This window comes from Ochotona curzoniae, unplaced genomic scaffold (assembly GCF_017591425.1).
Source record: "Ochotona curzoniae isolate NIBS_2020 unplaced genomic scaffold, NIBS_Ocur_1.0 contig_2210, whole genome shotgun sequence".
Taxonomy (NCBI): domain Eukaryota; kingdom Metazoa; phylum Chordata; class Mammalia; order Lagomorpha; family Ochotonidae; genus Ochotona; species Ochotona curzoniae.
In genome coordinates, this window is record NW_024465369.1 from 52,984,548 (window position 1) to 53,000,686 (window position 16,139).

Sequence of the window (16,139 nt, forward strand, 5' to 3'; positions counted from 1 at the left end):
CCTTGCAGTCAACTTGGGAAAGCTTCTGTCGGGGCAGGTACAACCAGGGTCCTGAGGCAGCAGTGACTCCAGGTTGTTCACTAAGCAACAAGGAGGCCAGTGTGGCTGGAGCCAAAGAACCCCTCACCTGTCCTGCCTCACCTCTTACTCTCTAACTGCTTCCTTGGTTCCAGTTCTGGATGGTTCTGTGCAGAAGAGTGCAGGTTCCGAGTTCCTCCATTCCTACAGCTCAACTGGGAGCATAGGGCAGGGGATAAGGTTAGATAAAGAGGACCACCATGACAATGTGTCAGAGGCCACTGTGATAACCCAGGTGGGGGTTCGTCCAGGCAGCAGAGAAGGGCAGTCAACAGGGTTAGATGGTATGAGATGATATTTACTAAAACTACAAAAAAACTACAAGTTTCAAGGAGTAATTTCTTTCAAGCAAAGGATTAAGGAAACAGGATTCTAATATTTTCTTTCCCAAACTCAAACAAGCATCTTGTTAGGCCCTGGGACACAGGCAGGCTTCAGCCACTTTTGGAGGCCAATGTCTAACAATAATTGGCATGTTCGTCGGCTCCAGGTGACCAGAATTCCTCCCTGTCTTTCTGTTTCTTTTTCCCCACATGCTTACTTTGCAATCTTGCTCCTGGCCCTGCCCATCTAACAAAATAAGCCTCCTCCAGAGACCAAGCCCTACCCACACATTCAGGGGTGGGGAATTTTCATTCCTCTTGGAAGAAATCAGTGGCCACCATATCAGATCACAGGGCCTAAGCCAGCAGCTGGGCAAGAGATTTGTTAGATCCAGATATTATTGTGGAGTCTAATGAAACAAGACTTTCCCTGGAAGATACTGAGGTGCTCAGCCCTTCCAGGCCAGGCCAGCCTCCAGCACACTATAACTCATAGGAGACCAGCATAGTCTATAGGGTAGGTTCCACTGCCCTTCAACTTCAAAAACCTTCTCAAAGGGCCACACCAAAAACATCCCCATGGTTTCTGGTCTTGACAATCAGGTACCTGCAGATATCAGAAGACTACCTTCTTGGGAAAAAAAGACTCCTGTCCTAAAAGTAAAATGTGTTCATCAGGCCTGGGAAAGGCCCAATCTGCCACCACCTCACTGGTACAAAGTCAGAAGCTCATGGAAAGTAGACACTTTCTGAACAAGATTCCCTAAAGGGAGGGATTCACACTGAGCTATGTGAGATGCTTCCTTTGAATCTCAGAGCTAGAAAGAATTTAGAGAGTCCTCTGCTTACCTACTCTGCTTTCACAAACAAACTAAACCCAGGACTAGCCTGAAGCCACACCAACTCTAAGAAAACCCAGGGGCTGGCACCATGACTCAACTGGCTAATCCTCTCCTTATACACATCAGCATCACATATGGGTGCCGGTTCGTGTCCTGGCTGCTCCACTTCTGATTCAGCTCCTTGCTTGTGGCCTAGGAAGGCAATAGAGGATGGCCCAAAGCCTTGGGACCCTGCACCTGCTTGGAAGACCTTGAAGAAGCTCCTGGCTCCTAGCTTTGGATCAGCTCAGCTCCAGCCACAGTGACCATTTAGGGAGTGAACCAGTGGGCAGAAGATCTTTGTTTCTCCTCTCTGTGGATCTGCCTTTCCAGTAAAAATAAACAAATCTTTAAATTTTTAATTTGTGGGCCCGGCGTGGTGGCACAGTGGTTAAGGTCCTCGCCTTGCACGCCCGGGATCCCATATGGGCGCCGGTTCTATCCCAGCAGCCCTGCTTCCCTTCCAGCTCCCTGCCTGTGGCCTGGGAAAGCAGTTGAGGACGGCCCAAAGCTTTGGGACCCTGCACCCGCGTGGGAGACCCAGAAGAGGCTCCTGGCTTCGGATTGGCATGGTATCGGCCGTTGCGCTCACTTGGGGAGTGAATCATCGGACGGAAGATCTTCCTCTCTATCTCTCCTCTCTGTATATCTGCCTTTCCAATGAAAAAAAATAAATCTTTTAAAAAAATATTTTTTTTAATTTGTAGTCCACAGGTAGATGTTTCTAGAAATTCCTCTAATTTTGAGAAGAGTTCTGTAGGCACCCTTGTAGTTAAAAAGAGACAAAAAGAAAGAAAAAAAAAAAGACACCTCATAAAGTTATACTAAGGGCTTAAAACTCACTGGGGTAGAAATAACAACAACCTGAACACATGATAACCAGAAAATACAAGAAAGTATTGGCTTAGCAAAGCCTGCAAGAGTCCAAAGGGGGACTGCATTTCTCTTACTTGCATAGTCTTAGAGCATCAGACAAATTCTCAGTTTTCAAAAGGGGAGAGGAGAAAGGACCCTTAAAAATTATGAATGTTACAACTGAAAGGGAGGTTCATGAAACATTCACTTCAAGCTCTTGGGCTACAAACCTTTCCACAAACATGAACACTGACAACACCCCCCTCTCCCAATCTCTGAAAAAGAGGAAGAGGCAAACAAGACCCTGTGAAAAGGGTTTATCAGGCGTGGGAGAGTGGAAAGAGTGGAATGAGAGCCAGTTCCTAAATCACTGCCATTAGTTCAGACCCTCTTCTGGAACTTGCAATTGACTTTTTTTGGAGAACCAAGCTAGAGCTCATATGTAAATACACTCTTGATTGCCACATCTGTGAGAACATCTGCAGCTTGGTGTAGACATGGAATATGCATTGATTAGGATGCCACTAATGACAACTACATCTCCTGAGGTGCCTGGTTTGAGTCCCCAGTTTCATCACTTCCAATTCAGCTTCTTGGGAACACTCATGTTGGGAATCAGCAGGTGACCAGCTGTGTGGTTGAATCCCTGCCCACCCACATGGGAGAACCAAGATGAATTCTTGGCTCCCAGTTTTAGCTTGGTCCAGTGTCTGACTGTTGCAGGTATTTGAGTGGTGAGTCAGTGATGGGAAGATCTCTATGTGTCTCTCCTCCTTTCAAGCGAAGTGAAACTAATTAACTCAACTTGAATCTCCACTAAAGGGACTGAGCAGGAGAGAGCAGAGCTGAAGCACCATTAAGGCATCCCAGTCCAACTTTATTTCATTTTAGGAAAATGGACCTAAACCCCACAGGGGTGAATCTGACTTGCCAAAGGTTGGCGAACATACAGCATGGGCTATCTTTCCATTGTCTGAGACGCACAACAAATGCTGAGAGAGTAAGAATGATTCAATCAAGATACTCCTGTAATCTCCCAGAATCAACTGAATCAAACCAACACATTGGGTCTGGAATTGCACATGGCCACTAAGAATTCTTTGTAAAACCTGCTCTGGTATGGACTGACTCAAAAGGAAACAACTCAGCTAGCTCCCTGCTGCCATCAGGTCTGAAGTGAACAAGCACTGAGTCCACATCATGTGGCCATGTGTCCAGTATACCTGGACAGTCCTGATTCACTCCTACTTCCTAGCTCAATATCCAATAGTGCCCAATAATGCCCCCAAGGAGTTCGTTTGGATAAAAAGGACATAGTTATCCTATTCCTGTTTAACTCTTCATAGTCTGCAAACATCTGTAAGTGTGCATTTGTTTTACTACATGAGATGTCAGGGGGGAAAAAATACTGAATCACTAATAGTTACCTCTCACAAAGGAGCTTTCACATAACACGAAGATCAACCTTCAACAGCACCTTAACAGGCCATCTCAGACTGGGCCACAGCACCCACTGGCAGGCTTTAGACCAAGCACTGGGAGCAGGCTTAGTAGGGGAATCTCCAGGACTCTTCTGCTAAGACTGGAGGCAGGCCAGTCCAGGCAGGACTGTAGCATCCACTGGCATGACAACGAGCCAAAATGGGTACAAGCCAGCCAGATTAGGCTGCCACACTTGCTGGCAAGTTGCAGGTCTGGGTGAGTGTCATTTCAGGATTGCCCACAGATACCCTTTGGCAAGCCCAAGATCCAGGGCTGGGAGCATGCCTGGTAGGGGAACTGAGAGCACTCTCCTGCTAGGCTACACCTACCAGTGGTGAGCGCAAGAACCAGGGCTGAGCGTAGGCCAGCCTGGACAAGGCATGCATGGATGGCCAGGTCTGGGGGTAGTTAGGCTAAGTCATAGCAACCACAAGTGTGCATGAGAGTGGATAGAATACAGGTTGAGTTGGGCTAGGCCACAACAGAAGCCAGCACGTGCAAAAACTGGAGCTGGAGGTGGGGGATTATCAGGGGGCTCGCTCCAACTAGGCCTCATTACCCACTGAGATGAGTGAGAATGGGGCCTATGGCCAACAGGCTGGGCTGGGCCTCAACAAGGACTAGAGAACTGCATCCACCAGTATGGGTGTCAGCTGCTACGGGAGACAAACCAAACCTGACCCTGCACTGCCTGACACATGCAAGAGTCAAGGCTAAGGTCACCCCAGGTGAGGTTTCTTGGGGGACTACCCAAGTAGACTGCTGGGCTCAGACCCTGGCCACAGGGAAAATTACAGGATGTGAGGCCCAACCTTGCAGTGCAATGTATCAAGTTCAGGCCTCTTCAGTTGCTGATGCCTGTGCAATAGAGAGAATGCCCAGATACACATGGCAGACATGACAGCCAGCTCATCTAGGCCAGCAGGAGATGTCGAATGCCTCATCAGCGGATGGAAAGCAGACAGGTTGAACAATTCTCCTGGCCAAACTTTGAGCATGTTCCTGGGTGTGTGGAAACTCCAAGGTGGATTTTGTCAATCAATTGACCTTGGAAAGATCTTCAACCCTGGAGCAATGAAACCTACTCAGAATTATCAAAACCATTCAAGTAACACTCTTTCCCACATTGGGATCTCTAAAGTGTCAAATGACCATTCCTCATCCCTGGGTGCTGATATAGTTTGACAGAAAGGGGCAGCCCTCTCTCCCTCCTCCCCTGCAGACACAGGAGGAGGAAAAAAACTAAAACAAGACAAAAACTAAAACATTTGTCCTACCCATTTTCCTCAGTACTTGACCCTCCCCATCCTAATCAGAGGCCTACATGGGCTTGCATCCCTTTTAACTATGTAAATAATATTAAAAAGAGTAAAAAAAAAAAAAAAACGTTTAAAAGGGGGAGGCCTTAAGGAATGCTTCAGGTCCACTTTAACTATTGACCCTTAATATGGAATTTTCTTTGGATGAAGCCAGCAAAAAGTGTCACAGCTTAAGCAAGTTTTCACACCACCGGATTATCAGATCTCTGCAGCTCTGGCCTATGTTTAAATGATTACATGCTCTACTTTAGCCTGGAAGAATTCACTTGATACTGCTACATGCAAATCTTTTCACAGAATACTTCAGTCCTGTTCTCTACCCAAGTACTTGTAGCTTTTTAGCTATATTTTCTGTTTTGGAGGAGAGGAAAAAGTAAAAGTTGAAATACTTAAGGGAAAATACCAATCAATGCAGGGTCAAACCTTGCGGGCTGGGGAGTCAGGTTTGTGCCAGAGCATCCCAGGACTGTTTCACTATAAAACACAGGGGACAATGGGAGGACAGAAGGCAAAGGGAATCTGCAAAATCGTAAAGTGGAAAACGAGAATAAAAAGAGAAAGAGAAGCTTGAGTTTATTCAGAAAAGTCGCTAGTCTAGGGATCACAGATGTGTGTGCAGGTAACAGATACTGATATCACACAGAAAGTTAAAAAAAAAGTTATTTGACAGACGACCAGAGGTAAACCCCGAGTACAGAGACGTCAATGGTCTTCTTTCTTCCTGCTTGTCTAGCTTCCGGATTGTCCTACGACAGACTGCAGTGTATGTGTGATAGAAATAATACCCAAGAACAAAAGTCACCAGCTACCAGCACACCACTCACAGGATGGGAAGGTGAGGCCAACCACAGCCAGGCAGGAACAAAAAGCACAACAGCTCCCTGCTCTGACAAAAGTGGGGCTTGCCCCTGGAGGTAGGAGGGGTGTAGGGAACGCTGCTCACCTGATGGCTTCCTGTAAACAAGAGCAGGCCATCATTAGTCCCCAGTCACCCTGCCCTTTCAACTCCGCAAAGTATAGCCTTGTGGTCAGAGCCCCACCTGTGCAATCCGAATGTCACAGCAGACACTGAGCCGGCTCGCTTACCGGGCGTATGACCTTAAAGGCGTCAATGAGCCTCTCTATTCTGTTGTCTCATCTATAAAATAGGAATCACACCATCACCAACCTCCTGGTGTGACTAGGAGGATTAAGAAAGATGATTCACAGCCAGGGCCAGCATACAGCAGGAGCAACAATAAGTACACTATTAGGTGTGTGCCACCAACTCAGCCCTCAAGTACACTGCCAAGCCATGTGACAGGGTCCCAAAGCAATCAGGAAGGGATCCAAAGAACAAAGCCTTTCTTTTTCCCCTCTCACTGAAGCACAATATTTGCTTTTCAAGACCAGTGCTCTAGGGAGCAATGGAAGGACAATCCAAGAAAATGCACCATGTGCCTCCAAGGCCCTATACTTTGGGCTAGAAAATCCTGGTTTTCAAAGTTACAGAATTTCTTGTTTCTTGGCCACTAGAACAGCTGCCAGCCACTGCCTTTGGCAAGGAGGTAGGTGACCAAAGTATGAGCTACAGCTTGGCAAGGAGACACAAACCAGAAGGCCTCTAGGCAGGAAGTGCCAAAACAGCCACCTGCTGAAAGTGTGCTCGTCTCCGGGCAGCCTTCGACAGGGCGCTGCTGTTCAGCTGCTGTAAGCACAAATCAGGTAAGAAGAGTGAACACGTCAAATACCCAAGAGAATATGGCCACCTTGGCCTTGTGACTTAGAAAAAGACCAATCACTGTAGTGCCTTAACTCCAAGACATAAAAGTCACTTTAAAAAAGGTTCATTATCAAATCAAATTACAAAGTTTCATGACTATCTTGAGCTAAAGCACATTAGCTTTATAAATGAGAAAACCATTTTCTAAGGTTGAAATCATCTTGCTTTTCTAAAGAAATAATCCTCCTAAACATCCATCTGTGAGAAAATAATTACATTACTACATAGTTGAGTGTGTTCTGTGAGAAAGGATGCATAACCAATTCCTACTGGTCCACCCGGAATTTGCCCAGTTTTCGCACCCAACAGTGGAAGCACGCCAGCCCTGAGCAGACTAGGATGGTTAGTCCCCCCACACAGTACGCAAAATGATGTATGTTGTGTAAAGAGGAAAATAGAAGAGAAAGTTACAAATGCAGAAGTGTTAGATGCCCGTTTGTTTGTAGCAACAGTCCCCAGTTCCTTTTCATAGTTACACAAAAAAAGTCTAAAAACCACACTGGCCTCTCCCTTCTCCCCCGACCCACCACCCTTACTTTTTAGCCTCCTCAAACAGAGTGTAGACATTTTCCTGCAAGGGCTCTCTTCTAGTCAACTCCTGGCCCCAGCTCTAGCAGGACAAACCGGGTTTGACTGGGCCTCACCTCCTCCCTGGGCCACGCTGAAAACCAAACCACAACTCATGGTTCTGGTTATCAACAGCAAGGATGTACCCTCAAACTACAAGTCCAAGAGCCGTGGTATATGTCAAGATGCATCTCACAAAGAGGGCACAAAGCAGATTTGGGGGGGTGGGTGGTGAGGAAATGACCACTCTAGCAAGGTTAGCAGAAAGCTAGCCCAGCTACTGGCCATTCCTCCACAAAGCCTCAGACAGGACCCCTGGAAGGAGACCCCTCTTGCCAGGATGCTGCCAGCACTCCTAGGGAAGTTTAAGCCAAGGGGTTCTAAGGGGGTTGACAAGGCTAAGAACCAGCTTCTAAGAATCCAGAGCCACAGCCACAAAGAGGTAAGACTATAAAAGGCAACAACAAAAGACCACATACTTCCTGGACCTAAAGAAACCAGAGCCACTCACACCACCCCACCCCACCCACCTCCCCACCCAGGCTCCCTCCGGCTTTGCCCAAAGACAGATGAGCGATGTTTAGATGTTTTTGAATCTTAGAACTGCTTCAGGTGTTCCCGTATCAGAAGATGGAACCAAAGGCAGACTGAGAGCAACTCTCCAAGGTGATGCCAGTTTGCTAAGGGAAGGAAGGGAATGTATTTAGAAACATCCTAAAAGACAAACATCTTCCGAGGCCTGATCAGAATAACTTCCGAAGACCAAACAATGCACTTGTCACAAGGGCTGATCTTCCTCTAGGAAGGGATGCCTTCTGGTAACCCTTGAACATACCCAGAGAGAAGACAGAGGCCGACTCCGGAGCTCCGGGGTCAGAGGATGGGAGCTGCTAGCAGCTCCACGGGCCACGGCCACTGGGGGCACCTGCCAGCATGTCTAGATCTGTTTCTCCATTTAGGCAATGAAGGATTCGGCAGGGCTGTCATCTCTTGCATCTTCACCACTCTCCTTCGTCTGGGAGACAGTTACAATGCCTGTGTCCTTTGAAGTTTTAGGAACTCACAGACAAGTCCCTTAGCTTGTACCAACAACTACGACAGCATGGAGACTTACTAAATGGGTAAGATTTAAACAAATGTCTAAACAGTTGGTGAAGCATGTGACCAAAGGGTACAGGAAACCCCAATATCAACTTTCAAACTCTTTCAAATGCTCTGCAACCAATGAGAACCAGCAGATTCATTACAATTACCAGCTGCTCTTCCTGCTAATTTTAACAAGAACGTGAACGTTAACTCAGCGGTCACCCTGGGAACCCTGCCCCGTCCCTCCCTCCCCAGATGTCTGTAAATACTTAGGGAAAACCACCTACAAGTCCGAATCTAAAAGGCAGAACCCATCATCATGGTCATCCATTGCCTCTCAGCTGAAGCTCCTTGAGCTGTTTACAACGGGGACAGCGAGGCTCCACGTGCAACACGAAGTTTGAGATGTTTAACACCGCAGGCAGTCTGCCCTACCAGAACCCCCAAACAAGGATCGTTTCATTATGCTTGGAATCACTAGGGTGGGGGTAGGAGAAGAGGGGGGAGAACAACTTTTTCGGTGGAGATGCCGAGTTTTGTCAGGCCACTTGGCTGAACGCCTGTGGGAATCGATGTCCTCAAGGCAACTGAGATTCAGGGTGCTGCACTCCAGACTCGCAGCGAGGGCCGCCAGTGCGACCCAGTCAAGCCCCTTCCCTGCAAGCCACGACTCCAAAGAACCGCCCCGCGCGGTGTCGCGACAGGGAGAGCAACAAAGCTGATGCACCGGCACTCACGGCGGGCAGCTCCGCCTGCAAGGGGAGCCTCCAAAGCGAGCTCACCCCCGGCGCACAGCCACCCGGGGCGCTGGCGCCAGGTCCCCCTCGCGGAGCGCGCACCCAGCGCCCGGTCTACCAGGAGGAAGTCAGGCGGTCCTAGCAAACGGATAAAGGCAGCGGTTTCGACCCGACTCCCGTTTGCCTTCAGGAGGGGTCCCGGCTGCGATCTCTGACCGCTCGCGATCCCACCTTCCCGGGGTCGCCTATGCCGGCTGCACCCACGAAAGGGAGCGTCTTCGGAGCCTGCGGGACACCCCGCGCTCCCCTCCCCCTGCCAGCCCGGCCCGTGCTCGACGCTCCCTCCCCGCACATCCGCGCCCGGGCGCTCGCGGGGCCCAGGAGCCCGGGCGCGCAGTCCCGACGGCCCAGGGCGGGGACGACGCGGCGGAGGCACCGGCGGCCGCACACACTCCGCCCCTCGCCGGGAGTAAACAGCCCGCGGGCGCGCCCCGCGCCGCGCCCCCGTCCCCCGGCTCCGCGCGCGTCCCGCCGCCGCCCCCTACCTGGTCGGTGAGTTTGAGCACTGCCATTCTTCCGTCCCTTGGCGCGCACACGCGTGCAGGTCCCCGGCCCGCAGATGTCACGCCGGGAGCCGGGGAAGCGGAAGGGACTGCCAAGGGGAAGGGGGAATCTGGCTCCCCAATTTGACAGCCCTCCCCCGGCTCCTCCTCCGCCGCCGCCCCCTCGCGCCGAGAGGCTGACACTGGCTAGTGGGGCTCGCCACCGAGCCCGCCCGCCTTTCCACAGGAAGTGCCGGCTGCTGCCAGCCGGGCCGCCACTGACATCACCGCGCGCTGCCTCGCTCGCCGCCGCGCCGCCCGGGCCGACGCTGCCTCCTGCCGCCCGCAGCCGCGCCTCGCAGCCCGCGGCCGCGCGCCGGGGCCAGCCTGCCGCCTGCTTTCCGCACCTGCAGCGCCGGCGAGCGGGCTGCTGCGGGGCCTGCCCTGCGAGCCTCACGCGCGCGCGCAGCCCAGGGCCAAGCCCGTGCCCACAAACACCCCGCGGGGTCAAGAAAGGCTACTGCACACGCGAGTCCCGCCTTCTCCTACCCAATCCTCTGCAGTATGCATTCCTCGGCCAGGGACCACCATCCCCGCGCTCTCTTTGTCTGATGCAGCAAAGCCCTGGACACAGGGAGATTCTTCAAGGATTGTTTCTCAGACGCTCAGAATCCTCAGAATCGGGAGCTTTGGCCCTTCCTTGTGTCCTGGGGCCACCTTGAAGCCAAGAGCTGTCCCTTAATGACGTTAAGGCATCACAGGTTTGGGATATGCAGGTAGAGATGGAGAAAAGCTGTGCAGGAAACCACATCGACTTCAAAGACCACGTTGATGAGTTTTCCATGGGCTAGCTATCCAACAGTCTGGGATACAATGGGAATATTCATTATCTTAGTGTTGGTGCTTCCAGAATTTGGAGCACACATCTATTCATTCAACCATCACATCCTAAGTCCCTTTGTGGTACCAGACACTGGCCAGTCATGGAGAGGACAGGGAACATAAAGACACGGTGCCTACTCTCACTACTGACAAACCGCACAGTCATTGCTAATGAATGTGATTACAAACAGACAAGGGGGGGGGGGGGAGTGGGTAGAGAAGGCTCTGGAAGGAACCGGCTAGCAAAGGAATCAGACCAGCAGGTGGATAAGGGCAGGCTTCCCCGAGAAAGGGGTGGGAGCAAAGGCCCCTGGCAGGCCATAGAGTAAATATAGGGTAGCACCTGTTACGGGGTGTGAGCGAGATCACAGACATGTCTAAGGTTTATTTAAGGAGTCTTTATTAACCAAACTTGGTGATAATAGAGCATACTAGAAATAGCAGATCACAAGCCCATATGGCAATCCAACCAATCATAATCCAACCAAACATAATCCAAAGGGGCACAAATGGTCATTACCCTTAAGTCCATCCGTTAAGCTGAAGACCTATGTCCCAGCTTCCCCAACCGTGTACAACGAATGTATAAGAGACATGCAATGAATAACCTGGACACACAAAGCTGCAAACATTCACCTTTCCTTGGCTTCTCTGCCCACATTCCACTACTGCTAGGCCTCACCTCTCCTGGAACTCCTGACAGCACACAAACCAGAAACAACAACGTTAATATATCCATTGCCCCATCTAAGCAGTACACAGGGACCATGCTCAGGGGATTACCTGTCCTGGAACGGCCACCAAGAGTCGAGCTGCCCGGGTAATGGAAGTACCTGATCAGAAAGAGAGCGGGCCCTTGCTTCACAGGCCTTTTAAAGGGGCTTGTGAGGGGCGTGGTTACATAACAATACCGTCCCCTCTCAGGTGATAGATGAGTCGCAGGTGTTGTGGGTTAAGGAGTTAATTGGCGCTTATTGGGACGGGCAGGAACTGGGCTTGTAGCAGATCACCTAGACTAATGGGTCTCATCTGTACCCAACATCCTGGCTAAATTAGGACGTGGGGGGAAAGAGCACGCAGAGAGGTGAAGGAGCAGATCAAACACTTCCATCCACACTCCTTTCACAAAGCAAGTGCAGAGTCTCTTCACCCCCCCACCTTGAAGAGCCTCTGGATGGCCTTGGTGGGGGAAGGGAGCCAGGGGAGCTCATGCTTGCATTTCTAACTGAGCCACCTCGGTGTGTGGAGCAGCTGAGTCCTAAATGCAGTTTTCCACACTAGTAATGCACAGAAGGTGTGAGAGAGAGGAAAACCACAGCCCCTCTCAAACACAAAACAGCTTTCATTGCACTGATGAAGCAGTCCTTAGCTACTGCTGGTGATCTCTGTGCTTACCAATATCACTTGGCATGGCTTTGCAAACAAATTACAAAAGGCACTGATTTCTGCTCATGAGTGCAACCTTATTTCCAGAGAGCCAGGTGATTCAATTTGGACGATACATTCCACATCTGCTTCACTTCACTGTTTCAAGGCAAAGGAAACAGTTCTCATATGCCAGACCCATCCTCTCCTTTCTGTAATGAGTGTTTTAATACTCCCTTGACTATTCTGAAATCCAAGTCAGATATAACCTGTACTCAATATTCCAAATGAATATAATGCCCTAATTTGTTTAATCATGGAAAAATAGGATGAAAGAACTTTATAATTAATACGTATTTATTGGTAGGTGATGGCATGCAGCTCTATTAGGAGACAAAACACTGAGATGCTTCTGCCTGTGTGTAGAAGTATTGAGGGGGCCAGCATCATGGCACACTGGGTTAAGCTGATGCCTGAGACTCCAGAATTCCATCCACACACTGATCCTTAGTGCTGGCTGCTCCCTGCTCCTGTGCCTAGGAAAGCAGCAAAGTTCCCCAAGGGCTTCACTCCTGCCACTCACATGAGAGACGCAGAGGGAATTCTAAGTTCCAGACTTGCAGTGGAGCCCTGGCCATTGCAGTCATTTGAGGAGTCAATCAGTGAGCCCTTAAAAGAGTAGTGTGAATGACAGACTACAATTGCAGTTTAATATAAAAGTGTAATATCAGCAACTTAGATATCAAGATGCGTTGTCATTGGGTAACATAGGCTTGTGAAAGATTGAACAGCTCTGAGTCAAGTTCCATTCCAAACAGAGAGCAAAGGATTGGACTAACTTCATTGAAACAGGTGCACTTACCAGGAAGTCTACATTGTAACTGACAGGTTGTTTAGTGAGTTAAACAAAACTCAAACACAACAGTGTTCTGTAAGCAGTTAGCTCAAGTTGCCAAAATGCACCAGGTATAATATAGAGAAAGGAAATGGAATGTTAATGAAGATAAAAGTGTTGGAGTGATTTTATAATGTGTAATCCATACAACCAGCCCAAACTACACAGCCCTGGAGGGACCACATGTCCATACTTCTGGGGGAAGAGGTGTGTTTACACTAAGGTTCAGTGAAAGGAAGACCAGGAGCACTATGCAACAGCCTGATATTGTGGAAGCGGATGCCTCCACTGAGACAGTTCCCTGATTTCTATAATACTGGGGAAACTGGAATGGCAGTGGCCAAGAGGCAGCCAAAAGAGAGTGCACTGACTACAATGAGCAGCCGCAACAAAATAGTTTGTGAAGGTCTTGATCTGTAGGAATATTTGAAAGTACCCTTGGTGGGGCCCGGCACGGTGGTGCAAGTGGTTAAAGGTCCTCGCCTTGCACGCCCGGGATCCCATATGGGCACCGGTTCTAATCCCGGCAGCCCCGCTTCCCTTCCAGCTCCCTGCCTGTGGCCCAGGAAAGCAGTCGAGGACGGCCCAAAGCTTTGGGAACCTGCACCTGCGTGGGAGACCCGGAAGAGGCTCCTGGCTTCGGACCGGCATAGTATTGGCCCGTTGAGCTCACTTGGGGAGTGAATCATTGGATGGAAGATCTTCCTCTCTGTCTCTCCTCTCTGTATATCCGCCTTTCCAATGAAAAAATAATAAAAATAAATCTTAAAAAAAAAAAAAAAGAAAGTACCCTTGGTGGCCCTAGGAATGAGATAAATGAGCAATTCAGAAACACTCCTTGATCTGTACAAGAGGAAAACTATAAGTCTCCTGCCTGAAACCTGACTTGAGCTTTCACAATTAAAACCCTCTTCTCATTCAGACTCCGTACCTAAGCCAATTCATAAACACAGAGCAGCTTGAGTCAGCAATGAGCCTTGTGTGGATTCCATCCCTGGTTCCACTCTTGACTTCAGCCTCGCCTCGCAGAAACAGCCAGTGATGGATTAAGTATTCAGGTCCCTGCCACCCACGTGGGAGACCTGGCTTCAGCCTGCCCAGCCCCAACTGTTGGAACAGGTGGAAACTGTTTCCTAACAAGAGGAAATGCTCTCCCTCTCAAATAGATATCTCATATATTACACAAAAGGAGGCCGATCTTTTTGAAGATGGTTCTTGCAGCATTACATAAATATATACTACAAATCCTCATTCAAGCCTTCCCAAAAGGAACCTGATGTCATCATACACTAGGGTAGCCATGCAATGGGAGAAAAAGTATTTCAGGGATTACTAGACAGTTTCTTAATTAATCCTAACCCAGAATACTGCTTGGTCTGCCAATCAGACTAGAGACTTACAGTCGTCTGGTGATAGAGTTTTCACCCAAATATCAATCACTGTAGATCTGTAAATTCTACAAACCCATCTATGGTTATTTCCTAAATTTTGAACACATAACAAAACATATTCAAGAGCTAGCTGATCCAACATCACTCCTAGCAGTTGCAGAGTGAAGGACATTGTGGTAGGAAAGACCCAAGTGGAAACCTCTGAATTTCCCCCTTGCTGCCAGAATAGAAAACCAAAAGCAATATTACACCCCCAAATATGTAGAAATTAGTACTACTATAAAAGATCTGGAAGATGCCAGGCCACCCTCACCCTCACTTCCTATTCACCTGTCTGGCCTAGGCAGAAAACAAATGAATCTTTTTTATATAATTTATTATTTTTTCATTGTTAAGGCAGATTACAGAAAGGAGAGACAGAAAGATCTTCCATCCACTGGTTAACTCCTCAAGTGGCTGCAAGAGCCGGAGCTGAGCATCCTCTGGGTCTCCCGTGCCGGTGCAGAGTCCCAAGGCCTTGTACTGCTTGTACTGTTTTGTACTGCTTTCCCAGGACACAAGCAAGGAGCTGGATGGGAAGTGGAGCTGCTGGAACATGAACCAGGACCCTTATGGGATCCCAGTGCATGCAAGGTGAGGATTTAGCCACCAGGCTATCGCACTGAGCCCACAAATGAATTGTACTCAGACGATAACACCAGTTGTAGTAGCCCTGCATCTGAGGTCTTTGTACAAAGAAACACAACCCTTAGCACCTGGGCTGCCTTTACTGAGATGACAAATGCTTTTATCTATCCCAATGTGCACCAACAGATGTTTTCTCTGCTGTAGCTAGAATACTAGTACACTTTTGTAGTCTCAACCACGGGGTGTGAGCCTCCCATGGCATAAGCTTACCTATGGTGAACTTGACCACTCCGGCAGATCTGAACTGTTGGCAAGGAAGCAGATGCCTTCATAAGAGGTAGGTGAAACAGAATGTGGGCTGTAGACCTCCAGAAAGTTCATTGTCTCCCTGAAGTTTCTGAAGTTCTAGTTGTCTAGAAAACACCCTCCAAGGGAAAAGACAAATTGCAGCACCCAGGCCAGCACCATGACTCAACAGGCTAATCCTATTCCCCGTAGCGCTGACATGCCATGAAGGTGCTGATTTGGGTCCCAGCTGCTCCATTTTGGATCCAGCTTTCTGCTTGTGGCCTGGGAAAGCAGCAGAGGATGACCCAATGCCTCGGGACCCCACACCCACATGGGACACATGGAAGAGGATCCTGGCTTCAGATTGGTTCAGCTCCAGCCGTTGTGGCCACTTGGAGAGTGAAACTGCACATGGAAGATTTTTCTGTCTCTGCTTTCTAAAATCTGACTTTCCAATAAAAATAAATAAATCTTTTAAAAATAAATAAAATTTAAAAAAAAATAAAGACTAGTATATGCCAACATCAGACATTTCCCACTGAGTTCAAATAGGACACCGTAGTATTAGAATAGACATTTGATAGCAAATTGATTATATTGCCTTTCCATCATGAAATGGAAAATTATTTACCTTCACTGTAGTAGACACATGTTGAAGGTACACATTTTTCTTTCTATCCCCATAATATTGCTGAGACAACTACTAACCATGAACTTGTGTTATACCTTGAGATATTCTACACAATATTGCCCCTCTCCAGGGAACCCATTATTTGGCGAAAGAAATATGGCAGTGGACTCAGGCAAATGGAATATACCAGTCTTACAAATCTCACCAACCTTGTATAGAATGTAAGGGTGGCCTACTGGAGACTGGGTCCCACCCCAGCTGGAAAACTGTACACTGGCGCCCTCTGCCATGGGATATAGAATATGCTTGAGGTCAGCATTAGGTCTGAGAGTCAAGGTTAGAGGTCATGATCCAATGACAGACTGGGTCTAGGGTCTGCGACTCTCAACTCCGCTGGCTTGGAGGTCTCCCCCAGAGTTCACAGTCGT

At 48.8% G+C, this 16,139-nt stretch overlaps 1 protein-coding gene across 5 annotated transcripts in view; it reads right to left on the reverse strand.

Annotated features, from left to right (window-relative positions):
* ANKRD44 (ankyrin repeat domain 44) overlaps positions 1-9,884 on the reverse strand; it is a 307,451-nt gene extending 297,567 nt beyond the window's left edge. For 3 of the 5 annotated variants that reach the window (XM_040971920.1, XM_040971919.1, XM_040971921.1), the window contains exon 1: positions 9,636-9,881. In XM_040971920.1, the coding sequence (XP_040827854.1) occupies positions 9,636-9,662 (27 nt within the window). In that variant the 5' untranslated portion in view covers positions 9,663-9,881. Of the gene's footprint in view, positions 1-9,635 lie in introns of all 5 variants that reach the window. The other 2 variants (XM_040971917.1, XM_040971918.1) reach the window with 2 other exon arrangements.
* Positions 9,885-16,139: the final 6,255 nt, after the last annotated feature.